At 43.3% G+C, this 27,548-nt stretch overlaps 1 protein-coding gene across 1 annotated transcript in view; it reads right to left on the reverse strand.

Annotated features, from left to right (window-relative positions):
* LOC118390675 (uncharacterized) overlaps positions 1-27,548 on the reverse strand; it is an 88,140-nt gene that overhangs the window by 24,699 nt on the left and 35,893 nt on the right. The window contains exons 4-6 of the mRNA XM_052457516.1: positions 6,327-9,699; positions 6,164-6,208; positions 2,316-2,431 (exon numbers count right to left, since the gene is read on the reverse strand). Of these exons, the coding sequence (XP_052313476.1) occupies positions 2,316-2,431; positions 6,164-6,208; positions 6,327-9,699 (3,534 nt within the window). The remainder of the gene's footprint in view (positions 1-2,315; positions 2,432-6,163; positions 6,209-6,326; positions 9,700-27,548) is intronic.

Genomic DNA, 27,548 nt, shown 5'->3' on the forward strand with positions numbered 1-27,548 from the left:
TATTGAAGTCTCATGTTAAAAGGAACTCATGTTCTGAGCAAGGAACTGAAACGTTAGCTTTTTTACATGGCACATATTTTACATGGCACACATTGCATATTGGCACATATTACTTTCTTCTCCAACACTTTGTTTTTGCATTATTTCAACCAAATTTAACATGTTTCATTCTTTATTTGAAGCTAAATTGATTTTATTGATGTATTATATTAAGTTAAAATGTGTTCATTCATTATTGTTGTAATTGTCATTATTACAAATAAATAAATAGAAATCGGCCGATTAATCGGTATCGGCTGTTTTGGTCCTCCAATAATCGGTATCGGCGTGGAAAAATCATAATCGGTCGACCTCTAGTCCAGAAGTGGATCTGTCAGACCACTGCCTAGGAGTTTGTTGAGTCATGTACTAGAAAATCTGTCAAACTTAAAAAAGTCAACCTGTAAAGTAGCCCTTGTACTGCAAATCAAAACTAGCTTGGGGAACAATAGAGTTGCTAGAGTTATATTTGTTCCTCTGTGGACCGTAGAGGGAACAATAGGACCCAAGTCGGTCGGTTAACCTGAGAATTGGACGGAGGAGAATGCACACAAATACAACAATGCAGCTACAACGTGACTCACTTCCTTTCTCTCCTCCCATCTGGTCGACGGGGAGAGAGCTCCTACACAAATTGTTGGAAAGCTGCTTTGCTTTTCCCATTTTTTGCTTGGAAAGGCTGGTTTGGTGTAAATAATACAACAGGTCTAGGGCTCTGAACGGGGGTCTGAGCCAACGCACTAGTACACAAATGGAAGGTGGGTCCATCCATAAAGCATGAGATATTGCGTAAGGCACCAAACCTTCGCTAGCATTTCCGTGCAGAGTCGAGCAAGCCTGCCCTTGCTTAAGTCATTTGACAAAAAGCACACAGCGCCAGAACATGTTCGCAAAACTGAACGTTTCTCGTTCTGCATCCATTCAATATGAGAGCAGTGTTACAGCATAGCCACACAGCTACCAAGCTCTTCTGTACGTGAACCTGCTTTGCTCCTGGCAGAGAGGCACAAAGACTTACTGTCATGTGCATTAGTTAAACCCAGTGCAGCATTATATGAATATGAACAACTAAACTTATGTATAGTAGATATTAAACCTTTTTTGTTTATCATGAAATATAGATAAAATAACCATATTTTTCGAACTGCAGTAGGAATATGATATGAAGCTGATAGTACATTGATGTATGAGAGATTCTTTAGGAATAGTATTGACTTCCATCTATCCATAGTTAGGCCCTCCAAACATGTAAGTATCTGCAATGCCCACTGCTCGTTCTCATGGTGCCAATGTAAGAACCTTAACAATGTTTTCAAATGCAGCTGTTAGTGTAAGATCTCTTGCTATGAGGAGTTCAATCAAAAGGGTCACTCAGATGGGAGCTGTGTGATGGGGTGGGTTTTATTTGTGGTTCATTTTCTAATTCATCTGTTTTTTGTTTTACTTGTAATGGTGGAATCAAATAGCGTAGCATCAATTGTTGCTTCATAGTTCTGTGCATATACTATGAATGTACCGTATGTTATTGATAAGGATGTAAAGATGATCATGTGATATGGACTTGCGCTGACAAAGTATTTGTCATTTGTCCAATGTTGTTTATTCTGCTGATTGATTGAATACATGATAATACTTATTTTGAGAATTTAAAATGCTCATAACATCCCCATTCACCTTTAAACCAACAACTACTGATGACGCCAAACTCAAATTTGGACAAGGCCTTGATTCCCAGTGATGACAGTGTTTGTGTGGTTTAGCTGACAGGCCTTTTTAATGGGAGCAACCAGCGATGAGTTACCCAATTACTGTCTGTCACTGCCAGCCCAGTAGATTAACCCCCCCAACACAGTTGGAAGGAACATTATGGGGTCTCAGAGGAATCAATTCCGATTCAAAAAAGATGTTCTGTTCTGACATAAGTTCATATGTTCTGACATATGTTCTGTGATAATAAGGCCCTTCTTCCATGAGAGTGCATGAGTAAGGCAGGAAGGCAAAGAGACATGGGTATAAGTCCAAAGCAGAGGATGACACTACAGAAAGGATGGCTCATTCTGACCCAAGTGGGCTATTTTACAGTTGACTTAATATAAGTTTGACAGATTTTCAACTACCTGCTTCAACAAACTCTAGGCCTTGGTCCGACAGAACCACTTCTGGAAGCCCAGAGTGTTGGTCATTCAAAGACTGATTGATATACAACCTCATAAAGAGCATGTTTAAGGAGTAAGCAACCTTAAAATAAATTCATTAGCTCTAAAGATCCTCTTTACCATCCTCCCAGGACTCGCACTGAGGCACCCTGCGGAAACACCATCCCAGAATCCTCCTGGTCTCTGTGGATCTCCCACATCTCCCCAGAGAACGTCACACCATCGTAGATGTTCATCTGGAGAAACAGAGTAAGTCATTAGAAAACATAGAGCAACATCTGGGCTAAATATATTGTCAAATGGATACAGTCTGACAGTCAACCTCAGCAAATTGTCTTTAAACTGAATTTGATTTATTGACTCAAAACAGGGGAACCATACAATAATTAAATATCAAGGTTTTTCAAAGTTAGATCATATTTGTGTGACAACTGAACTGTGGTGGTTGGGTGTTGTTTTCATAATGATATTATTACAGAACGCTGGGTGTAAATGAACATAGTCAAGTTTTAAAAGCCTGAGGGGACGGGTTTCCAGCATGGAGCTGGGTGCTGAGCTACGTGCAGCTGTGCAAAGAAGCACAAGATTGAACTTCACTCAACTTAGAAGCTTCCCTGTTAGTTAACACTATCAATGTTTCCCTCTACTTTGGGAATTGGGATTGAATCAATGTAATATTAGCCACTTTCAATGCAACATACCGAAACAAAAACTATGCAAGACTTTGGGCCTCTTTACACTACACTACTTTGACGACAAAAACTAGTTCCAGGAGAGATACTTGTGTCGTGTAAAGATACGGATATAGATTCAAATCTCTCTTGAATAGATGTCTCCCACAATCAGGGGTTGGAACCAAAATTATTTTCCAATTGTTTAGTTCTGAACAGAAAAATAAATTTTTTTCTTCTGTTCCGATCAGCAAAAGAATGTTCTGAAGTGAAAAAGGTATGGTTTATATAGTTCCTTTCTGTTCCTTTTTACATTTAGTTCGACATTAAATGACTTCACCAATCAGTGTAGGATATAGCTGCTTGCTTTGGAGGCGGTCAAGCTATAGTTGTTTACATGCATTGGACAGACAAGTGTAGGGCGCGAGATGCAATTGAAATTTTGTCAGGTGGGGAAAGAGCGAGAGAAGGTGGAGGAGGCAGCTTGGCTTGAAGCGCTTGTTATGACATGCATTATCTGAATTAGGCTCACAGAATTATACCTACAGAGGAGCGGCTTCTATGATGGAACTTTGAATGTTTTTGAACTTGGCTTAACGTTGGACCAGAGCTTGCTAGATAGCTAACAAGTTTTTATGTGCAAAGCGGCACCAGAATATATATTTCATCATTAATTAATACAACGTGATAACAGTATCCTTAACTTGCACTGAAAAAGTTGATCCATTCCTCTCTAATAATATTTTTTTTTGAATCATGCTTGTAATGTTAGTAGGCTACAATAGCCTATGCTTTGTAGCCTACTACAAAGCATAGGGAGGGGAGGGAAGGTAGCCTACACACACTGGCAAAGATTTTCAGCTGTCAGGCAGACACTGGAATAAGTTTCTAAGTGACAAGAGTGAGGGCTTTGCATAGGCGCTTTGTTGCAATTTTTGTGGGACTGGGAAAAAATGCTGAAACTTAAAATAACATTATTAACCGGTTTCCATTCTTTTAAAATAATGGTTCTGTTCCCGAACTGTTCCAGGTTCTAATTCTGTTCCTCGAAAATGTTTGTTATTTTCTGGTTTTCGGTTCTGTTCCCTGAACCGGTTCCTACCCCTGGTTTGAATTGCTACAGTATCTTTATTTTGTTTGTCTATATACTATGGTATTTACCGTATGATAATAGCTGCACTCATACATGAAGCAGGAATGTGGCTTTGGCCACATCACATCCATGGTCAGTGTGAACAGAAGTTGCTAATCTGATGGTGAAAAGTGATAGATCTCACTAGACATATTTTACTAATATCAATCAAACCTTAGTATTTAACCTTTATTCAACCAGGAAGGGCTCATTGAGATTTAAAATCTAATTTTCAAGAGCGTTCTAGCCAAGATAGGCAGCACCAAGTCATTACACAATTACAGACAGACAGCATGAAAAACTACAAGTAATCTAGTAAAAACCATAGAATTCACAAAAGTATTTAAAAAAAAAATAAAATAGCAAATTAAAAACATTGACAGGTCAGGGAATCAAAACTAACTATGCAAGAGATTTTGCAGAGCGCATCGGAGTCGGATTCTATTGCATTAAAGGCACAAATGGTCGCGAGTAGATGTGCTTGTTTTGAGATCAAAGTGAGAGCTGCATGTAGCCCTGTGTGCATATGTGTGCATATTTGTTCATATTTTTTGCTAATTAGTTATTTGCGCAATTATAGCTAATTTCTGGTCAGCAATGTGGTTGCTTCCTACATGAGCACAAAACGTGCACATTTCTAGCCATTTTTGAAAAATGTGTCAAGTAAAGAGCTTTTTTGATGTATTTAAAAGGGGCAGTGCTGTATTTTGAGACAGCAGAGGGTCTGATTCTCTGTTATAATAATAGTGATATGAGAATAATAATGCATTTTATTTTGTAAAGTGGTTTCTTTCATCAAACACAATACAACAACATTTTCAGTCACCTCATTGTCTTAAGGACAAGTGGAAAAAAAGACCAATTGAATGTAGGCCTACATTGAACACCACACATTGGTTGCTACTGTAGGCTGAATAATAGAACTGCTATTTCCATGTTCAAATTTTATGGGATGTTTTTTATACATAGTTTTTTTAAATGGTAGCCCACTCTGGTAGGCTTAGATTATGATCAAATAGCCACAGTTGCCTACTTTGCCAATGTTAAAACTGGAATTTCAAGTGTGTACCGCCTCAGTATTCACAGTAAACGGCCGCCGGAATTTGCAAAGAATTTTCACAACGTCCAAGTTTGCATTCAGAAAACCTGAACTTTGCTCAGTACCCCAAGAAATGTGTGGGAACATTGGTGTTGAGTGACTACGCCTGAGGCCCCGAGCACATTTCTGATGACAGAAAGGGAGAGAGGAAGGGGGGCCAAGGAGGAAGGAAAGAGTGTCGTTAGTCCCCTAACCAGCCCAAAAGATGCCCCAAGCAGTCATTATAGAACAAAGTCTCTTCTATAATTAACACTCTGTGTATTTTCATTTTTTCACTCCTACCAGGCTACGAGTGTCTGCCTGCTTTCACACTGCTTTAATTGCGGCTTTGCTCCCCTTGTTTCCTCCTCGATAACAAATACTTTTCGAACGCGGCTAACAGAACAGAAAACCGTGGTTGTGCGGCTGCAAAGCAATTCCATTAGTGATTGTGTGAAACGACAATGTAGACAAAACCTCGGGCACTCAGTGCTTTGTTCACTGCCTGTGTTGTGAGCCTATAAACTTCATCATCTACTGTATGTAAAACCGTATACAAGTTGTTTGTTGGACAAAACCCATTCCTGATTTACATATACAGTGCTGACCACAGGAATATTAATATGATTGTGATCCATGTTCCTGACTCACTGTTGCATTCAGCTCTCAAGGCTGCAGACTAGCACTGTAGGTGGTTTCCACTCATCATTAGAGTGCTATAGAAGAGACCTGCACTCCTCTGCACAGATTCTGACAAACTACAGCCCTTGATAGCAGATGATAGCTTTCAACAACAATTAATAGCCCGTTGCATAATCACAATCTCATCTTCCTTTATGACAGGCTTTAGGAAGAGATTAAATGGAAAAGATGAGTTGCTGCACTACTTTCTGCAGCCTGAGGTATCATTAACTAATGAAAGAGAAATGTTCTGTCCAGCTCAAAGGCGGTCTGGCATCTCCAATCTATTCAGCAGCACAGCGATTAGGAGGCAGACTGCCTAAAACGTTGACAGTCATTAAGATGAGATCAGAAATTAGCACGACAGTGAGAAAGTAGAGGGCTCATGTAATGCATGTGATCTCACCAGTGTAGGCCTTGGGATGACCTTCCCATAACTCCAATTTCCCCCCTGAAATGACATCAACAGGGGTCAAATATTAACATATATTAGTTCTAAATGTCAGGGTGCATAAGCATTTCTTTATATAATATTATTGAATAGAAATGTCAGATGCTGTTGAATTTACCATGTCAGTTGCTGTTGATGGACAGTTGTTATCACTGAGGCGCGGAATGAGTTTGGCATGATGTTTACTGTTGTCATCATCAGGCTCTAGCAACACTGGATGCACTGATTTCAAATACTGATACATTGGTGAATCTGCAGGTTTTTGGATTGTAATCCAAGGGGTGGAAAGATTTTTCACGTCCTTCATTGGATCCCCATCTCGAGGTCCCATAGTGAATAAATCAGCAGGAAGTGGGCCCTCCTGCTTGCTGCTTTGGTCTCCATCCAATCCCTGGCCATCCCCCTCCTTATCATTCCCCTGACCCCTGTTGAAGAACTCCCATAGGGGGCGACATAGAGGAGGGGTGGAGGGCTCCTCTGAGTCTGCATCTGTGTCAGAGTAGCCGCTGGACTGCAGGCGCTCGCTGACCGACTGCAGCAGGGACAGGATGGACAAAGAGGAGGATGAGGCTAGCTGCTCCATCCCTACACCTCCGCTCAGACTCCTCAGCTCCTCTGTGGCCGGGGGCACCATGAGGCCCCTATCCTCCTGCGACAGGCCCCCCTCTACCTCGCTGCGAAGACTGTCCTCCTCCACGATGGGAGACAGGGAGAAGGGGTAGGCCTTGGCCCGCCGTACCGTGGGGCTCAGCATGGGGCCTGTGTCATTGACGAACACCGCATCCGTCTCCTCCTCCTCCTCCTCATCAATGATGGAGAAACCACTGGCCTCCATGTCATGGAAGGCAAGATGGGGGACAGGGAGGAGGGGGAGGAGAGGTTCCAGGCCTGGGGCTCTCCGGCCTCCTGTAGCATGGAGTCCAGCTAGCCTGCTTCCCAGGTCCTGGTGAAACCCTGCCATAACTGCTGCGGCTGAACCTGCACCACTGTGTCCCGGTGTCTCGTAGTCCTGACTCTGCTGCTGCAGAGAGATGTTGCATCGATACGCGCTCACCGAACTCAACTGTGGCCTGTCCTCATTACTGGAGTCAGTAGCTGAATTAGACACAAGGCCCTCTGAGGTGCTCAGGTCCTTGGGGAGTCTCCTTGAGAAAGAGGAGTCCATGCTGATGGTGCCTGTTGTTCTGCAGTGGGCCTCATCTTCTTCACCCCCAGAGTCAGAGCCCTCTGAGAACACAGAGGCTAAGTAAGTCTCATCTAGTACAAAGCTTTGATCCCCACTGACCGGGATATCATTCAGCCCATTCAGCCCAACTTTCAATGATATTTCAGGGCCGCTCTCTTGGCCGTCATCACAAAGCATTATACAGGCATCAGGCTTCTGACTTATAGCATGTCTGACTTGAGAGGGTTCTAGTGAGTTTGGGGTGTGTTTTGGTTTGGCTGACATGAGGTTTGCCTCAGAATTGCCCTTCGCTTCATATTTGGAACTTTTCCTAAGCAGATCAGGCTCAGGAAATGCTGTTTGGGTTCTCAGGTAAGTATTGTCATTCAGAGTGCTTTTGAGCTTATTGGCAGTTTCCGAGTTATTGGACACAGAAGCATGACCATATTGAGCATTACCGTCTTGTTTAGGACTATGTCTATTGCTTTCGATATCATCTTTGGCTACGTGGACTGCGCAGTCTCCTACCTGTGTTTCTTTAACGCCTAGCACCTCGTTACAACCATTGTCCCCTGAAGTGCAGATCACTTGATCTTTGTTTTCATTAGTTATCCCTGAGACAGACTCATACTCAAGACCCGCTCTCATTATTTGAATAATATCTCCGTTATCACCATAGAGACGTGGTTTCTCGAAGGACACTCCACCGCCCAAGAGAGGAAACACATCTTTCTGGTGCTTATTACCACTGTATTCCGATTCAATGGGATCATTTGGCTGGGAATCCTCTTCCCCTCGCGGTTGCTCATTAGCATTAGCATCCATTAGCCATTGACCTTTGACCAGTAGGTGAAGACCAGTGCCTTTGGTCCCCTCGGCACAGTGTTCTCCCTGCCTGTGGTCTGAGACACCGATGGTGGGGGCACTGCTCTCACAGGCCGGCCCAGGGCTGCTCCTGATGTCAGTGTCCGAGCCTGCGATAGACTCGTACCCTGAGGAGGGGGTGGATCTGGGGCCCTCCGATAGAGGGTTGGGGTTTAATGAGAGAGTCTGTTCTGCCGGGACGGCATCCCCCCTCTCTGAAGGCTCTACCTCCACCAGCTTATCCGTCTCGAAGGACCGATCCACGTCCTCCTCCTCCACTCTGCCTACGGGTAGGACCAGGTAATTCTCCTCACTGGCCTTCTGGAGCACTTTACCCTCCTCCAACTCAGAGGATTCGACTCTCTCCAGGGCCGCTAGAGCATTCTTCAGAATGTTATCCACCATCATTTTAGACTCCAAATGAAGGGCCTCCTCAAACAGATTGTCTGGAGGACCAACGTCCCCCTCCTCCTTCCCTGACTCAAAGCAGTGCAGTCCAGCACCCGGGCCTGTAGCCAGAGCATCCCCAGAATCTGAGTGCCTAGTTGCTGGAATGGGTCCCTGGCTTTCGGTTGCTGATAAAAGCGAGGCAGACGGTGAAATGGGATGCGGAGCCAGCTGGCCTCCATCACCATCGGAAACAGCGGCAGGCAGATGTGTGTGCTGCGCCGGCCCCGCGGCGCCTGGCCACGCAGCAGCAAATGAAGGTGACCCAGTCTGAAAACAGTGTGCAGATACGGTTTCTATCTGCTCACTTAGCCCTGTTTCTCTGTCCCCATCTGTGTCCCTGTTCGTATCCATCTCTGCATGAGTAATTTTATCCCGTGGGCTCAGCTCTCCACTGTGGGTCTCACTGACTGCTGTACTAGTCCTGGCATCAGCAGAGTCCTCTGTGGGTGCGGGAGGGGAGCATGTGACGGAGCCAACCCCAGAGGGAGAATCCTTGGCCTGGCCTCCTACAGTAGCCAGGGTTGCCTCTCCAGATGAAGGGAAGGCACTTTGACTCACAGCCCTTTCTGCTGTCTGTGTTGTTAGTGGAATGTGACTAGACTCAGGTCCAGTTGGACACAAAACAGAGTCTGTTTCCGAAGTCCAAGCTCCTCTCTGATTGGTTTCTGAGGTTGTAGCTCCAATCTGATTTGTCGATACAGTCTGAATGTCACTTTGTTTTGAAATGGCGAGTTCTAAAGTGGAGTGTGTCACCGCACCCAAGGTGCTGCCCTCTACACCTGAATTGGGGGATTCCACCTGCACCTGGTGCCTCCGCCTTATTCTGCGTTTGTCCCTCTGGCCACGGTATGTCCCGTATGTCACCACAGGCGGACAGGCCAGGGCCAGGCGTCGCTGATGCTCATCCACCGCCTCTTCAACTTCACTCAATGGGCTGCTGTCTGCCTCTGCTTTACCCTCTCGGCATCCTCCCCTGTGGCCTTCCGCCTGAGTCTCCTCCAAGGCTCTGTTCCTAATACACAGAGAGACAAGGTGAATTAGAATACAGACAAGGACACACATATTCCCTCAGTGCTGCTTTGGGTGAGGAGAAGGGGGTTAGGTGATTCATACATACACAACCGTTCAAAAGTTAGGGATCACTTAGAAATGTCCTTGTTTTTGAAACAATAGCACATTTTTTGTCAATTAAAATAACATCAAATTGATCAGAAATACAGTGTAGACATTGTTAATGTTGTAAATGACTATTTTAGCTGGAAACGGCTGAATATTTATGGAATATCTACATGGGCGTACAGAGGCCCATTATCAGAAACCATCACTTACTCAAGCTCAAAATGGCCAGAAACAAAGCACTTTCTTCTGAAACTCATCAGTCTACTCTTGTTCTGAGAAATTAAGGCTATTCCATGCGAGAATTTGCCAAGAAACTGAAGGTCTCGTACAAGGCTGTGTACTACTCCCTTCACAGAACAGCGCAAACGGGCTCTAACCAGAATAGAAAGAGGAGTGGGAGGCCCCAGTGCACAACTGGGCAAGAGGACAAGTACATTAGAGTGTCTAGTTTGAGAAACAGACGCCTCACAAGTCCTCAACTGGCAGCTTCATTAAATAGTACCCGCAAAACACCAGTCTCAACGTCAACAGTGAAGAGGCGACTCCGGGATGCTGGCCTTCTAGGCAGAGTTGCAAAGAAAAAGACATACCCCAGACTGACTAATAAAAAGAAAATATTAAGATGGGCAAAAGAACACAGACACTGGACAGAGGAACTCTGCCTAGAAGGCAGTGTTATTCTTTAAAAAATAAGTTATTCTTAAAAATATATATCTCCAGCTTGACTGCTAAAAAAGCCTTTCGTATAACAACGACAATGTCTAAATGGATTCTCCAAGAGGACTATAAATACAGTACATCAGGGGAGGCTCCTCAGAGGAGAAAGGGGAGGACCATCATCCTCAGTGAACTTCATAAAAAATAAAAGTTATCCTTTTTAGATAAAACTATACTAAATATATTCACATTTGACCAAATAATTGATTAAAACACACTGTTTTGCAATGAAGGTGTCACAATACAGAAACAAACCAAACATGAAGCTAATGGCGTGCTCACTGGCAACTAACCAGAAAACAAGATCCCACAAAACCCCAGTGGGAAAAGGCTGCCTAAATATGATCCCCAATCAGAGACAACGATAGACAGCTGCCTCTGATTGGGAACCATACCAGGCCAACATAGAAATACAAAAACTAGAGTACCCACCCTAGTCACACCCCGACCTAACCAAATTAGAGAATAAAAGACTCTCTAAGATCAAAGTGTGACAGAAGGTCTCCAGTAGCCTCAACAGCACTCTGTAGGGTAGCACCATGGTGTAGCCGGAGGACAGCTAGCTTCCGTCCTCCTCTGGGTACATTGACTTCAATACAAAACCTAGTAGGCTCTTGGTTCTCACCCCCTTCCATAGACTTTCACAGTAATTATGACAACTTCCGGAGGACGTCCTCCAACCTATTAGAGCTCTTGCAGCATGAACCCACATGTTGTCCACCCAATCAAAGGATCAAAGAATGAATGTAGTACTGAAAGCATAAGCTACAGCTAGCTAGCAATGCAGTGCATAACATGTGGTGATTAGTTGACTCAAAGAGAGAGAAAGACAATAGTTGAACAGGTTTCAACAAATTAATTTATTTAAAAATGAAGGAGAAGCAAGAGAGAGCGAGAGATTGTCATTTTCTTTTTCTTCCAGTTTCACTTACTTAGCTAGCAAATGCAGCTGGCTAGTTTAGCTACTCAAACACCCGGCTCAAACAGAGGGATTCTATGCTAGCTAGCTGGCTATGACTATCCAACACAACACTAGAACTGTTCCAAGTCAAGGTAAGCTTTTGGTTTTATTAATTTATTGCCACCGTGGCCCACCAGTGTAACTGCTTACTGACTAAACACTAACATTACTGCATGATTGTAGCAGGTTTACTTACACATTAGTTCTATTAGCTATGATGACTAGGATGTTACTTTAGCTAATATGGGGACAACGATGTAGGCTGTGTGTAGCGGTTATGACATGGTTTGGCTTGGAAAGTTTTTTTCACCTGGTCACATACAGCTGATGTGTTGTGCATTGAAGTCTACAAAGGAAGGGAAAAAGTGAGAGGAGGAGGGTGCATAGAGGCGAGAAGGAATACAACATGGTGTTTACGCGTGATCATGGGTGTATTCATTCCGCCGATTCTGTTGAAAAATGTTTCTTAAACGGAAGCAAACGAAACCGGGAATAAACATACCTGAATTTGTCCAATAGAAACGCTCGTTTGCAACTGTTGGACTAATGATTACACCCTATATAAGCTAGATGCAGGCAAGAGTGTGGAAGGCGGTATTGAATGTGTCACTGTCTGTCACCTCAAATATTTCTCTCGACCTATATGAACCTACGTTGTAAACTTTAATTCATAGGCTAGGTTGTAAGATCATCATGATGGGTACAGGGAAAACTTGAGTATCATGTAGTAGCCTAAACCTATTGCTGTTACATTGAACTGGGTGGATGGAATATGAATGACAGTCATCCAATATGCTGTAACAGAAATAAGGCCATGCTCATGGAAAATAAATGTGTCCTCCCTCATCATAAACAGCACTGACCGCCACTGCAGTACAATGACAAGGAGCTGATTGTTAGTCTGTAGCGTTGTCTTGATGGCTTTCAGTTTTCAGACTCCAAGGCCCCAGGGGCATCAGTGCATCGTGACAGCTCCAGGATACTGTGTACAAACTGTGGCTTTGACGCATCACAAACAGGGGCCCAGATAGATTCATTTTATAGATGGTTGACTGAGCCACAAAATATTAGTCACTGTGTGTATGATGAGGTGTGTGCCACGGGAGAGGATACTTTGGGATAAAAACATGACACTGACTTTATGTGACCTACAGTATATATTATATTTCACCTATAGTTCTACCTTGTATGTTTCCTTTTGAAAAATTACAGGTCTCCAACTTATTAAAGGGTGTGAGCCAATCAAGCCACTTGAGTGTAACAACATGTTATCCAATGACTGTGCGAATCTTGTCTCTCTCTTTTCTCCTTACCAAACTGAAATAGATTTGTGGTCAGTACAGTGAAAATTGTCACATGAGTTGACGCTGGAGAAACAAAGCAGGTACGGGGAGTAAAACATTTAATAAAGAACGGACAAGGAACGAGACAGGAACAGCGTCAGAATACAAGAAAACAAAGAGAAAAAACAATCCATGCAGCAGTCGGGAACAGAGCAGGGAACTGACAAATATAGGGGAGGAAATAAACAGATGATAAGTGAGTCCAGGTGAGTCCAATATCGCTGATGTGCGTGACGAGGGAAGGCAGGTGTGCGTAATGGATGATAGGAGTGCGTGATGCAGGGCAGCCTGGCACCCTCAAGTGCCAGGGGGGGAAGAGCGGGAGCAGATGTGACACAAATTGATGTCAAAGCACTAATCAGGGTCGAGAAGGGAAACCAGGCTGGCTCATTCCTGCAACTTAGCCATGCTCCCACGTCCTGCTCACCAGCCAAATGGCTGAAACCATTCCAACCAGTGATGCTGTTCCAGCCCTGCCAGCATCTCAGACACACAGGGACAAATCATTACAAACATTTCCCCTACATGCTGTGCTGTGCGCGCGTGTGTGTGTGTGTGTGTGTGTGTGTGTGTGTGTGTGTGTGTGTGTGTGCGTGCGTGCGTGCGTGCGAGACAGAGATACAGAGACAGAGACAGAGACAGAGACAGAGACAGAGACAGAGACAGAGACAGAGAGAGAGAGAGAGAGAGAGCTCTAAAATAAGTTACTAGTAAATGTCCTATGGTAAGGCTTTCAAAGACATTCTCAACCTTCACAAGTCAATTGCTCTTGTGTTTTTAGTCTTGAGGTAACAAAAACATTTACAGTGCCTTCAGAAATTATTCATACCTCTTGACTTATTCCGAATTATGTTGTGTTACAGCCTGAATTTAAAATGAATTAAATAGATGTTCTTTCCTCAAACGTCAGCATCCACAACAGTTAAATGATAAAGTAGTTGGCAGAATAAGTGTGAAACCATCAGCCCTATCCAGCCCTATCCACCTGCCTGCATCCTCCCTCCCCACTCGGAAACCATGCCTCCCATTCTCGCTGACGATAATTATAATGCTATAACTTCTAATAGTAACTGTATCCACTGGTTAAATGGGAGAGAGTGAGCTTGTTGCCATCTTAGAGCTAAAAAATATTTTGCTGCAGTGCTGCCTGCCAGCAGTAATCTTCTCTGATTGATTAAGAGATTTAAGGGGCTATCATCGCTAAGTAACATAATTAGGGCTGTCCCTGACGAAAAAACATTTTGGTCAACCAAGAATCTTCCTTTCTTAGACCAATCAAAATGTTTAAATGTGTATTTTTTTCATTTATTGACGCATCCTATTTATTTGAATCAAATCAACTATATGCAATGAGCTTGTCTGATGCATTAAGCAAACTTTATTATTAAATAATTAAGACACAAATGACTAGAGGGAGTCTGACCACAATTGATCTGATTGTGCCAGGCCTGCCTCAGACTTCCTGCGCTGTGTTAAAAAAAAGACAGCGAGTGACTGTGTGACTAGCATCCATTGTTTCTCTCTCCTTACTGCTGCAACGAACACCACAGGACAACCACAGAACAACAGTGTGTATCAAGCTGTCCGTGTTGCTGAAGCTGCAACATAATTACAGCCATTTCTGACTGAAAAGTTATGTAACCGAAATCCCTAATTTGTTTAGGAAAAACATTCCGTATTCTCTCAACCCTTGCTCTCTTTACGTGACACATGTATGCATGGCATGCACGTGACCAATAGGGCCTGACCTTTAGCATATCATAATCACATCAATAAACTGGTTATAACAAACTCTGAACACAGTAACACATGTGACAGTAAAACGGATGCAGAGGACGTGACAAATAAACTTGAAACGGGGGAATGTTTACTGGTTGCTCAGGAGGTAAAGGGGAAGTCAGACGTGTGGAATAAATTGGACTAGTTGTGGAAAATACTGGAGATCAAGAAAAAGGTAAGGAGGAAGCACTGCATGCATATTATGTGTGCCAAACAGGTGCTGTTAGATTACAATAGGTTATGATTTTTCTGACTGGTTGGAACAATGTAAAAACACAAAATAAATTCTATGCGTACAAGATTTTTTTCTAACGTTTTAAGCTTTTATTACAGCAAAGACTAAAAACAGTCGCATTCAATCGTGAAGGAATGAACGGTTTAGGCCTATTTATTGTTTATGCTAATTAGGCCTATTCAATGGTCGCTTTGTTATTTTATTTTCAAACTAAAATGCTTGATTGCATTTCAAATCATGAATGACTCATATGCTATGTGATAACATGAACAAATACATTATTGCTTGATACAGTAGCCTATATAAGTATTGAAATACTGGCCTAAGTAAGTTACGGTATTAAGACTAAACAGGATGCGCTCTTAGGGCTACAGCTTGATGGTGGTTATACAAGGGTGCTATACTATGCCTACTAATGATAATGACATTACTTTTTATTATAATGATGATCATAATAATAATAGTAATAATAACAATAAGCAGGAGATAAAGGGAAAAGGAGGTTTATTATGATTATTATTATTATAAACATAATTTTTCTGACAATTTGGAACAGTGTAAACACTAAATTAATTATAAATAATACCAGAGAGGCTGTTCTAACAAAAAAAGTGTAAAGCCTTTATAAGAGCATAGCAAAGATTAAAACAGTCACATTTGTGAAATTGTTTATCTGACATGTGGTTGCGTGAGGCTTGGTGCTCACAGAACCAGTAGGCTATAAAACAAACTCAAACAGGCAACAGAAGCAGAATCTGTCTTATTTCTGCAGATATATATATTTTTTGTGATTTATAAAGCCAGGCACATTTAACAGTTAGGCTATTGATTATTGACCTAATTAAGTTGTAGTTTCCGCTCTCCTCACTTTTCTAAAACAATTAATAAGGCAAGGGCTGTTTTCTCGTCTCTTAACTCTTCTGCTCTTCTGCTCTTCTGCTTAACTCTTCTGCTGCCTCTGCCACATTGTTCTCAACACCAATATGCTGGTTAACTTTGCTATTATGCATGACGCCATGACTTTATTTTATTTGATAAAAAATGTTGCGTTTGCTCAACTAAAGAAATCTTGGTTGACCAACAGCCTATCGAGCAAACAATCAAGCAGTTTACTTAATTGGGTCACCCCTAAATATAACAGATGCAAAGCATTGAATATTTAAATGAATGCATTTCTAAATAAATGTTGGAACATTGCTCCAGAAGCATTTAACTGCAGAGCACTCCCACATCTTATGAAGGAATGTGCCTACTGTACCTGATGTAGGGGACACAGTGAACAGTTGGGGCCAATTTCATCATAAAATGTTTCCTTTGTGTTAAATACAGTCTGTGAACAAACTTAAAATGTATAAATTGATTGGTTGGATTACGGGATGCCAAGGTCATATTTTTCCATATTCTGATCCAGTTAAAGGGTTGTTCAGATTCAATTAGATCTGTGGACCATACTTTTTTATTAGCTAGCTCAGAATATGATCTTTCCAAAACTTGTTTATATATTATAGAGATCAGTTATTCAGGAGCCCAAATCATTTATTTATAAGTCCATCATTGGATGGTTTGGTAGTTGGGTTTCCCAAGGGAATCCATAGGCCAGGATAGCTGATCTAAATTGTAAATATTATTGTGAAATATTGATTATGGGCATGCCATTTTGATTCCAAGTTACATTGTTTTAAAATTCTGTGCCATATAGAAATTGTGTGAACAATAATAGGACCAAAGTGTAGTTCACAGTTTAAGGGATATATCAGTGAAGACCACCTCTTCCTGGGCAATAGGAGACATCATATTTCTCTCTATACTCAGCCAGGGTCAGAAGAACCATGTCTAAACCAATTTAGGATGGGGCGAAATGCTAGTGCCTGGAAATACAATTAAAATTTGGTATGGATAGTCCTTCTACGTATTTCCCTCTTTGTAAATGTGTTCATTTTATCCGTGATTGATTACCTTGCCATATACATTTAGAAACAGCACTATGAATTTGATCCCAATAGCCAGAAGGGGGCACCATGGAAAGCACTGAACTACAGAAACTTAGCTGTGGCAATATATTCATTTTGACAAATATTCTGCAGATAAAGCAACTGGGACATTATTCCATCTATTGAAGTTGGATTGAATTGATTTGAGCGTTCTGTTAAAGTTTCTGGCAATAGTTTTATGTAAGTGTGTCTTCCATCACATGTACAGCTGATTCTCAAGATCTTGCACACTAATGAGATGCTATTGAGCCCACACTACTACACTGTCTGAGCCAAGGACTACATGCTTTCTGGTAAGTTTTGACTACAATACTGGGTGGGGTGAATATACAGTATTTTATATGACATACAGTACATTATTTTTAGTAGTAAATAGTATCCTACAGCAAAGTGTTTAAATCATTTCTAACTTGTTAACAATTTAATTTTAAAACATGTATCTTACAAAAGAGTTGGTTAATCTAACTGCTTCATTATTTATCTGTACATGGAATTGTATTTATTTTTGTATTTTTTTCTTCTAATCTTTACAGGAAAATGCCTCGGGCACTATCTGATGTGTGGAGACATTTCACTGCAGCTAATGTAGAAGGAAAAGCTGTGCCAAATCATATGTGAAGAATGCAACAAAGATGCAGAATCATCTGGCCATGTTCATACAGTTCCCTCAGTGCTCACAACAAGCAACCTCTGACAAAAGTCACTCTACTTATGCGTCACAATGGGAAGTATAACTTGCGACAGTTTCTTTATTCCTGATAAAATAAAGTGCTATCCAATCTCGTAACTTAATGTGATGTATACGGTAATGGAGTAGACTAATTCAAGAATGATTGACAACAAATAATTCTAATCAAATTAAAATGTTGATGTAAATGCATCTCTATAGCCTGTAGGTGTTAACAAAATATTCATACAAATATGATTAGGCCTCTCATAGACTAGGCCTTGTAGAAAGAGGGTCAATCAAGTTAGGTCTGTGTCATGCCCTGACCTTAGAGAGCCGTTTTATTTCTCCATTTGGTTAGGTCAGGGTGTAATGTGGGGTGGGCATTCTATGTTCTGTTTTTCTATGATTTTGTATTTCTATGTTGTGGCCAGGTATGGTTTTCAATCAGGGACAGCTGTCTATTGTTGTCTCTGATTGGGAACCATACTTAAGTAGCCCTTTCCTCCTTTCTTTGTGGGAAGTTGTCTTTGTTTGTGGCACTATATCTTTAAGCGTCATGGTTGTTTTTGTATTGTTTATTGTTTTTGTCGACGTCATCCTAAATAAAAAGGAATATGTACGCTCACCATGCTGCACTTTGGTCCGCTTCTTACGACGCTGTGAAAGAACGTCCCACCACCAAAAAACCAAGCAGCGTGGGAAGGAGAACTGGACATGGGAGGAGATCCTTGCCGGAAGGGATCGCCTGCCGTGGAAGCAGGGGGAAGCATTGAGGAAGGCGGAGGCAGCCAGTAAAGGGGCCCAGCGTTACGAGGGAACACGGTTAGCAAGGAAGCCAGAGAGGCAGCCCCCCCCAAAAATGGGGGGGCACATGAGGAGATTGGCTGAGTCAAGTTGGAGACCTGAGCCAACTCCTCGTGCTTACCGTGGCGAGCGTCGTACTGGTCAGGCACAGTGTTATGTGGTGGAGCGCACGGTGTCTCCAGTGCACGTTCACAGCCCGGTGCGCTACATCCCAGCTACCCACATCTGCCGGGCTAGGGTGAGCATCCAGCCAGAAAGGGTTGTGCCAGCTCTAAGCTCGAGACCTCCAGTGCGCCTCCACGGCCCAGTGTATCCGGTGCCTCTGCTAAGGACAATGCCTCCTGGTGAGTCCTGTGCCTGCGCCCAGAACTAAGCCTCCTGTATGCCTCCCCAGCCTGGTGAGTCCTGTGCCTGCTGCCAGAACCAGGCCTCCTCTATGTCTCCCCAGCCTGGTGAGCCCTGTGGCAGCTCCACGTACCAGACTGCCCATATGTCTTCTCACTCCAGTGATGATCCATGGCAAGAAGCCTCCAATGATTATCCATGGCACGAAGCCTCCAGTGATGATCCATGGCAAGAAGCCTACAGTGATGATCCATGACACGAAGACTCAAGTGATGATCCATGACACGAAGACTCAAGTGATGATCCATGGCACAAAGACTCAAGTGATGATCCATGGCACAAAGCCTCCAGTGATGATCCATGGCGAGAAGCCTCCAGTGATGATCCATGGCACGAAGCCTCCAGTGATGATCCATGGCACGAAGCCTCCAGTGATGATCCATGGCACGAAGCCTCCAGTGATGATCCATGGCACGAAGCCTCCAGTGATGATCCATGGCACGAAGCCTCCAGTGATGATCCATGGCACGAAGCCTCCAGTGATGATCCATGGCACGAGGCCTCCAGTGATGATCCATGGCACGAGGCCTCCAGTGATGATCCATGGCACGGAGTCTCCAGTGATGATCCATGGCACGGAGCCTCCAGTGATGATCCATGGCACGAAGCCTCCAGTGAGGAGTCATGGCACGAAGCCTCCAGTGAGGAGTCATGGCACGAAGCCTCCAGTGAGGAGTCATGGCACGAAGCCTCCAGTGAGGAGTCATGGCACGAAGCCTCCAACGACAGTCCCCAGTCCGGAGCCTCCAGCGACGGTCCCCAGTCCGGGGCCCGCAACAAGGGTGCCCAGTCCGGGGTCGGCGGCGAGGGTCCCCACACCAGAGGCGCCACCAAAGCGGGGTGAGCCAGAGGTGGAGCGGGGTCTACGTCCCGCACCAGAGCCACCACCGCGGATAGATGCCCACCCGGACCCTCCCCTATAGGTTCAGGTTTTGCGGCCGGTGTCCCTCCTTTCTTTGTGGGAAGTTGTCTTTGTTTGTGGCACTATAACCTTAAGCTTCACGGTTGTTTTTGTATTGTTTATTGTTTTTGTTGACGTCATCCTAAATAAAAAGGAATATGTACACTGACCACGCTGTGCTTTGGTCCGCTTCTTACGACGGCCGTGACAATCTGCCAAATTAATGTATTATTGTAAAAAATACATAAATCCAGCCATAGAGTATAGCCTATCTTCACCAAAATAAAACATGTAATTTATAACATGCACAATTAGAAGCATCAAGCAAGCGTGACTAAATTCGAGCCCAGTAACTTTGCTCACCGCATCCTCCTTCGATTGTCTCCTCTGGTTGTCACGAAAAGCCCCCACCTTGGGGACAGTTGATCACATCATTGTGGAGCTGCTGATCTGCACGAAGAGAGTATGAGCCACTGGCGATGTACATTGCTGGACATGCAAGCTGTTCTCGGCGGCGCATCATCATTTCAAACGCATTCCATCTTGGTGTTATCGGTTGGCCTACTACTTCTGGTAGTACCAGTAAAATGTAAGTTATGAATCGCAAATCACCATAGAGCTGACACACTTTGATTTCATCAATCATTTTGACTTCAATTTGGTTGTCCAAAATACTATCAGCTTGCAATGCATCTTCGCTGATGAATGCCCTGATCTCTGACCAGTCAATTGGTTCAATGACATTGTTTCGTCTATTAAATCGCTTCTAATAGACCTGAAAATTATCCATTAACCATTCATTTAACTGACTGTTTGTTTATAAGGAGGGACGTCCCAAGTTTAACCTGGACACATAAATAGTAGGAATTTGTGCTTGCTTCAGCCATGACAAAATTATTTATTTGAAGTTTTTCAATAGATTTTAATATTTGTACTTAAATTTTTTTAAGTACATACCTTCAGTCAATGCAATGCATTAGGAGATAAAGCAGATCACTTTCTTATTTCACCGGTCACATTGTTTTACATTATAAAGCTTAGTTCCTCAGCACAGTTGAGCCAGTCATGTGTTTGTTTGTAAATAGCACAACAGGAAAAAGCGGGAGCAAGTGAGTGGAGCTGTGTATTGACAGGGGTCACATTTTATTTTGAAAGTCAACAGTGTAGTTTTGCTTCAATAGAGTGATCAGGGACATGCAAATATAGTTTTCCTTCACAGAAAATACATAAATGCAACACATTCGTCATAAAATAGCTACATTTTCATCAGATGACAACAGAAGTGCAACGCTATTTGGCTGGCAGCCACGCAAGTAAATGAGCTTACAATGAAAAAGCAATTTTCCAAATGTCGACAAAATAAAATAATCTAGAATAATCTAGGGAAAGATTATTAGGTAAACCACCCCGTTGACAAAGATGTTTTGCTCCTACAGACAGTGAGTCACATGGCCATGACTTGCTATATAAAGCAGGCAGACAGGCATTGAGGCTGTTGGATTGAACATTAGAATGGGCAAAACGAGTGACCTAAGCAACTTCGAGCGTGGTATGAACATCGGTGCCACGTGCGCCAATTCCAGTATCTCAGAAACGTCTGGCCTCCTGGGCTTTTGATGCATGACAGTGTCTAGCTTTTACTGAGAATGGAGTGACGAACAAAAAAACATCCAGTCAGCAACAGCAGTCTTGTGGGCAAAAACAGCTCGTTGATGAGAGGTTGAAGGAGAATGGCAAGAATCGTGCAAGCCTACAGGCGGACCACAAACAGGCAAATAACGGCACAGTACAACAGTGGTGTGCAGAACGGCATCTCGGAACATACAACTCGTCTGTCCTTGTCACGGATGGGCTATTGCAGCAGACGACCATACTGGGTTCCACTCCTATCAGCTAAAAGGGCAGCAGGTAGCCTAGTGGTTAGAGTGTTGGGCCAGTAACCGAAAGCTCGCTGGTTTGAATACCAGAGCCTACAAGGTGAAAAATTTGTCGATGTGCCCTTGTGCCCATAAATCAAATGGCCACTCATTTGTTTTTACATTGCTGCTACGCTGTTGATTATAGTCACTTCATGCACATTGACTCGGTATCGGTACCCTTTGTATTTAGCCTCATTATTGTTATTTTATTGTGTAACTTTTTATTATTTTTACTTTAGTTTATTTGGTAAATATTTTCTTAACTCGTTCTTGAACTGCACTGTTGGTTAAGGGATTGTAAGTAATCATTTCACGGTAAGGTCTACACGTGTTGTATTCAGCGCATGTGACAAATAAAGTTTGATTTGATTCAAGGCACTTTACCCTAATTTGCTCTAGGGGCACTGTACTTCTATGGCTGACCCTGTTAAACAACACATTTCACTGCACCTAAACTCAGCAAAAAAAGAAACGACCTCTCACTGTCAGCTGCATTTTATTTTGAGCGAACTTAACATTTTATCTTCAACAAGAAAGACGCACAGGACATTCTCCAAACACCCGACAGGGCCAACATCCCCGTTATTTGCAAGAGGAAGAAACGCAGGTACAGGGGACACAGAGCGGGATGCCTCGTGAGGACCCGCAGAAGGCGAGTGGGAAAGCTGCCATTACTGTCAATATTACTTGCCAACGTGCAATCATTGGACAATAAATTAGACGAGGTACGATCACGAATATCCTACCAACGGGACATCAAAAACTGTGATATCCTATGTTTCACGGAATCGTGGCTGAATGACGACATGGATATTCAGCTAGCGGGAAATACGCTGCACCAGCAAGATAGAACAGCACTCCGGTTAAATGAGGGGGCGGGGTGCAGTCTGTGCATATTTATAAACAACAGCTGGTGCACGAAATCTGAGGAAGTCTCTAGATTTTGCTCGCCTGAAGTAGATTATATTGTGATAAATTGCAGACAACACTACTTGCCTAGAGAGTTTTCAGCTATACATTTTGTGGCTGTTTATTTACAACCACAGACAGATGCTGGCACTAAGACCACACTCAGTCAGCTGTATAAGGAAATCACTCACCCAGAGGCGATGCTCCTAGTGGCCGGAGGCTTTAATGCAGGAAACTTAAATCAGATCTACCAAATTTCTATCAACATGTTAAATGTGCAACCAGAGGGGAAAAAATTCTAGATCACCTGTACTCCACACACAGAGACCCGTACAAAGCTCTCCCTCGCCCTCCATTTGGTGAATCTGATCACAACTCTATCCTCCGGATTCCTGCTTACAAGCGAAAATTAAAGCAGGAAGCACCAGTGACTCAGTCTATAAAAAAGGGGTCAGATAAAGCAGATGCTAAACGACAGGACTGTTTTGCTATCACAGACTGGAACATGTTCCCGGGATTCTTCCGATAGCATTGAGGAGTACACCACATCAGTCACTGGCTTCATCAATAAGTGCATCGAGGATGTCCCCCTCACAGTGACTGTACGTACATACTAGAGGTTGACCGATTATGATTTTTCAACGCAGATACCGATTATTGGAGGACCAAAAAAGACGATACCGATTAATCGGCCAAGTTTTTTTATTTGTAATAATGACAATTACAACAATACTGAATGAACACTTATTTTAACTTAATATAAAACATCAATAAAATCAATTTCACCTCAAATAAATAATGAAACATGTTAAATTTGGTTTAAATAATGCAAAAACAAAATGTTGGAGAAGAAAGTAATATGTGCCATGTAAAAATGTGTGCCATGTAAAATATGTGCCATAAAAAAGCTAAGGTTTAAGTTCCTTGCTCAGAACATGAGAACATATGAGACTTCAATATTCCAAGGTAAGAGGTTTTAGGTTGTAGTTAATATAGTATTTATAGGACTATTTCTCTCTATACCATTTGTATTTCATATACCTTTGACTATTGGATGTTCTTATAGGCACTATATTATTGCCAGTGTAACAGTTTAGCTTCCGTCCCCCTCCTCGCCCCTACCTGGGCTCGAACCAGGAACACATAGACAACAGCCACACTTGAAGGATCATTACCCATCGCTCCACAAAAGCCGCGGCCCTTGCAGCGCAAGGGGAATAACTACTCCAAATCTAAAAGCGAGTGACGTTTGAAACAGTATTAGCGCACACCCAGCTAACTAGCTAGCCATTTCACATTGGTTACACCAGCCATTAGTCTGAAAGGCTTGAAGTCATAAACAGCGCTGTGCTTGCGAAGAGCTGCTGGCAAAACGCACGAAAGTGCTGTTTGAATGAATGATTACGTGCCTGCTGCTGCTCAGTCAGACTGCTTTATCAAATCAGACTTAATTATAACATAATAACACACAGAAATACGAGCCTTTGGTCATTAATATGGTCGAATCCGGAAACTATCATTTCGAAAACAAAACGTTTATTATTTCAGTGAAATACGGAACCGTTCGGTATTTTATCTAACGGGTGGCATCCCTAAGTCTAAATATGCTTGTTACATTGCACAACCTTCAATGTATGTCATAATTCCGTAAAATTCTGGCAAATTAGTTCGCAATGAGCCAGGCAGCCCAAACTGTTGCATATACTCTGACTCTGCGTGCAATGAATGCAAGAGAAACAACACAATTTCACCTGGTTAATATTGCCTGCTAAACTGGATCAGTAGTTATAACTAGTGATTATGATTGATTGTTTTTTATAAGATAAGTTTAATGCTAGCTAGCAATTTACCTTGGCTTCTACTGCATTCGCGTAACAGGCAGGCTACTCGTGGAGTGCAATGGTTAGAGCGTTGGACTAGTTAACTGTGCGGTTGCAAGATTGGAACCCCTGAGCTGACAAGGTGAAAATCTGTCGTTCTGCCCCTGAACAAGGCAGTTAACCCACTATTCCTAGGCCGTCATTGAAAATAAGAATGTATTCTTAACTGACTAGTTAAATAAAAGTTCAATAAAAGGTATAAAAAAAAAAATCTTTAAAAAAAATTAAAAAGTAAAATAGAAAAATTATCGGAAATTGACGCCCAAAAATACCGATTTCTGATTGTTATGAAAACTTGAACTCGGCCCTAATTAATCGGTCATTCCGATTAATCGGTCGACCTCTAGTACATACCCCAACCAGAAGCCATGGATTACAGGCAACATTCACACTGAGCTAAAGGGCAGAGCTGCCGCTCTCAAGGTGCGGGACTCTAACCCGGAAGCTTACAAGAAATAAGGAACACTTATGTGAGAATGCTATTCATTGACTACAGCTCAGCGTTCAACACCATAGTACCCTCAAAGCTCATCACTAAGCTAAGGATCCTGGGACTAAACACCTCCCTCTGCAACTGGATCCAGGACTTCCTGAAGGGCCGCCCCCAGGTGGTGAGGGAAGGTAGCAACACATCTGCCACGCTGATCCTCAACACTGTAGCCCCCCAGGGGTGTGTGCTCAGTCCCCTCCTGTACTCCCTGTTCACCCACGACTGCATGGCCAGGCACGACTCCAACACCATCATTAAGTTTGCAGACACAACAGTGGTAGGCCTGATCACAGACAACGACGAGACAGCCTATAGGAGGAGGTCCGAGACCTGGCTGGGTGCTGCCAGAATAACAATCTATCCCTCAACGTAACCAAGACTAAGGAGATGATTGTGGACTACAGGAAAAGGAGGACAGAGTACTGGGGGGGCCATTCTGATCGACTGAGCTGTAGTGGAGCAGGTTGAGAGCTTCCTCTGTGTCCACATCAACAATAAACTAGAATGGTCCAAACACACCAAGACAATCGTGAAGAAGGCACGACAAAGCCTAATCCCCCTCAGGAAACTGAAAAGATTTGGCATGGGTCCTCAGATCCTCAAAAGGTTCTACAGCTGCAACATCGAGAGCATCCTGACTGGTTGCATCACTGCCTGGTATGGCAATTGCTCGGCCCCCGACCGCAAGGCACTACAGAGGGTAGTGCGTACGGCCCAGTACATCACTGGGGCTGAGCTGCCTGCCATCCAGGACCTTTGCACCAGGCAGTGTCAGAGGAAGGCCCTAAAAATTGTCAAAGATACCAGCCACCCCAGTCATAGATTGTTCTCTCTACTACCGCATGGCAAGCGGTAACGGGGTGCCAAGTCTAGGACAAAAAGGTTTCTCAACAGCTTTTACCCCCAAGCCATAAGACTCCTGAACAGGTAATCAAATGGCTACCCGGACTATTTGCATTGTATGCCCCCCCAACCCCTCTTTTACTCTGCTGCTACTCTCTGTTTATCACATATGCAGTCACTTTAACTATACATTCATACCTTTTTGCACTATTGGTTAGAGCCTGTAAGTAAGCATTTCACTGTAAGGTATACCTGTTGTATTCGGCGCACGTGACAAATAAACTTTGATTTGATGTGTAAATATTTGTATGGACATAAGATTCAACAACTGAGACATAAACTGAAAAAGTTCCACAGACGTGACTAACAGAAATGGAATAATGTGTCCCTGAACAAAGGGGGAGGGGGGTTAAAATCAAAAGTAACAGTCAATGCAGTTGGTGTGGTACTAAGTACTGCGGTGGATCTCCTCCTCATGGACTCCACCAGATTTGCCAGTTCTTGCTGTGAGATGTTACCACACTCTTCCATCAAGGCACCTGCAAGTTCACAGACATTTTTGGGGGGAATAGCCCTAGCCCTCACCCTCTGATCCAACAGGTCCCAGACGTGCTCAATGGGATTGAGATCTGGGCTCTTCGCTGGCCATGGCAGAACACTGACATTCCTGTCTTTCAGGAAATCACGCACAGAACGAGCAGTATGGCTGGTGGTGTAATGCTCATTCCTTTGATGAAAAATGCAAATCCGACCATCACCCCTGGTGAGACAAAACTCATCAGTGAAGAGCACTTTTTGCCAGTCCTGTCTGGTCCAGAGACGGTGGGTTTGTGCTCATAGGTGATGTTGCTGCCGGTGATGTCTGGTGAGGACCTGCCTTACAACAGGCCTACAAGCCCTCAGTCCAGCATCTCTCAGCCTATTACGGACAGTCTGAGTCCTGATGGAGGGATTGTGCGTTCCTGGTGTAACTCGGGCAGTTGTTGTTGCCATCCTGTACCTGTCCCGCAGGTGTGATGTTCAGATGTACCGATCCTGTGCAGGTGTTATCACACGTGGTCTGCCACTGCGAGGACAATCAGCTGTCCGGTCTGTCTCCCTGTAGCGCTGTCTTATGCGTCTCACAGTACGGACATTGCAATTTTATTGCCCTGGCCACATCTGCAGTCCTCATGCCTCCTTGCAGCATGCCTAAGGCACGTTCACGCAGCTGAGCAGGGACCCTGGCATCTTTCTTTTGGTGTTTTTCAGAGTCAGTAGAAAGGCCTCTTTAGTGTCCTAAGTTTTCATTACTCTAACCTTAATTGCCTTCCGTCTGTAAGTTGCTTGTCTCTTAACGACGGTTCCACAGGTGCATGTTCATTAATGAAGACCTGTGAAGTTATTTGGATTTTTACGAATTATCTTTGAAAGACAGGGTCCTGGAAAAGGGCTGTTTCATTTTCTGCTGAGTTTAAATGTGACAAAAAATGTATTGGCTGGTCCGACGCATCCCAGTTCCTTTTGCGTCAAGACTTGGCGTATGCAGCATGAGTCCCTGGCCCCATTCTAACTGGTATCAACGGTACAGGCTGGTGGCGATGGGGTAATGATGTAGGGAATGTTTTCCTGGCACACATTAGGTCCCTTGATATCACTTGAGCAACGTTTCCATTCCCCAAAGAATGCAGGCTGTTCTGGAGGCAAAGGGGGATCCGACCCTGTAATATATGGGTGTACCTAATAAACTAACGCAAAAATGTTGTGACAAAGCCATCAGTAAAGTTGAAACTTCTATTTATTATATGGTACATAGCAATTTAATTGAAAAAGTTATTTTTATGTGCACTACGTCATCACGCACAACCTTATCCGCAACAAGTCAATTTGATGGAAACCCATATTTGCTGGGAAAA

This window comes from Oncorhynchus keta, chromosome 11 (assembly GCF_023373465.1).
Source record: "Oncorhynchus keta strain PuntledgeMale-10-30-2019 chromosome 11, Oket_V2, whole genome shotgun sequence".
Classification (NCBI taxonomy): domain Eukaryota; kingdom Metazoa; phylum Chordata; class Actinopteri; order Salmoniformes; family Salmonidae; genus Oncorhynchus; species Oncorhynchus keta.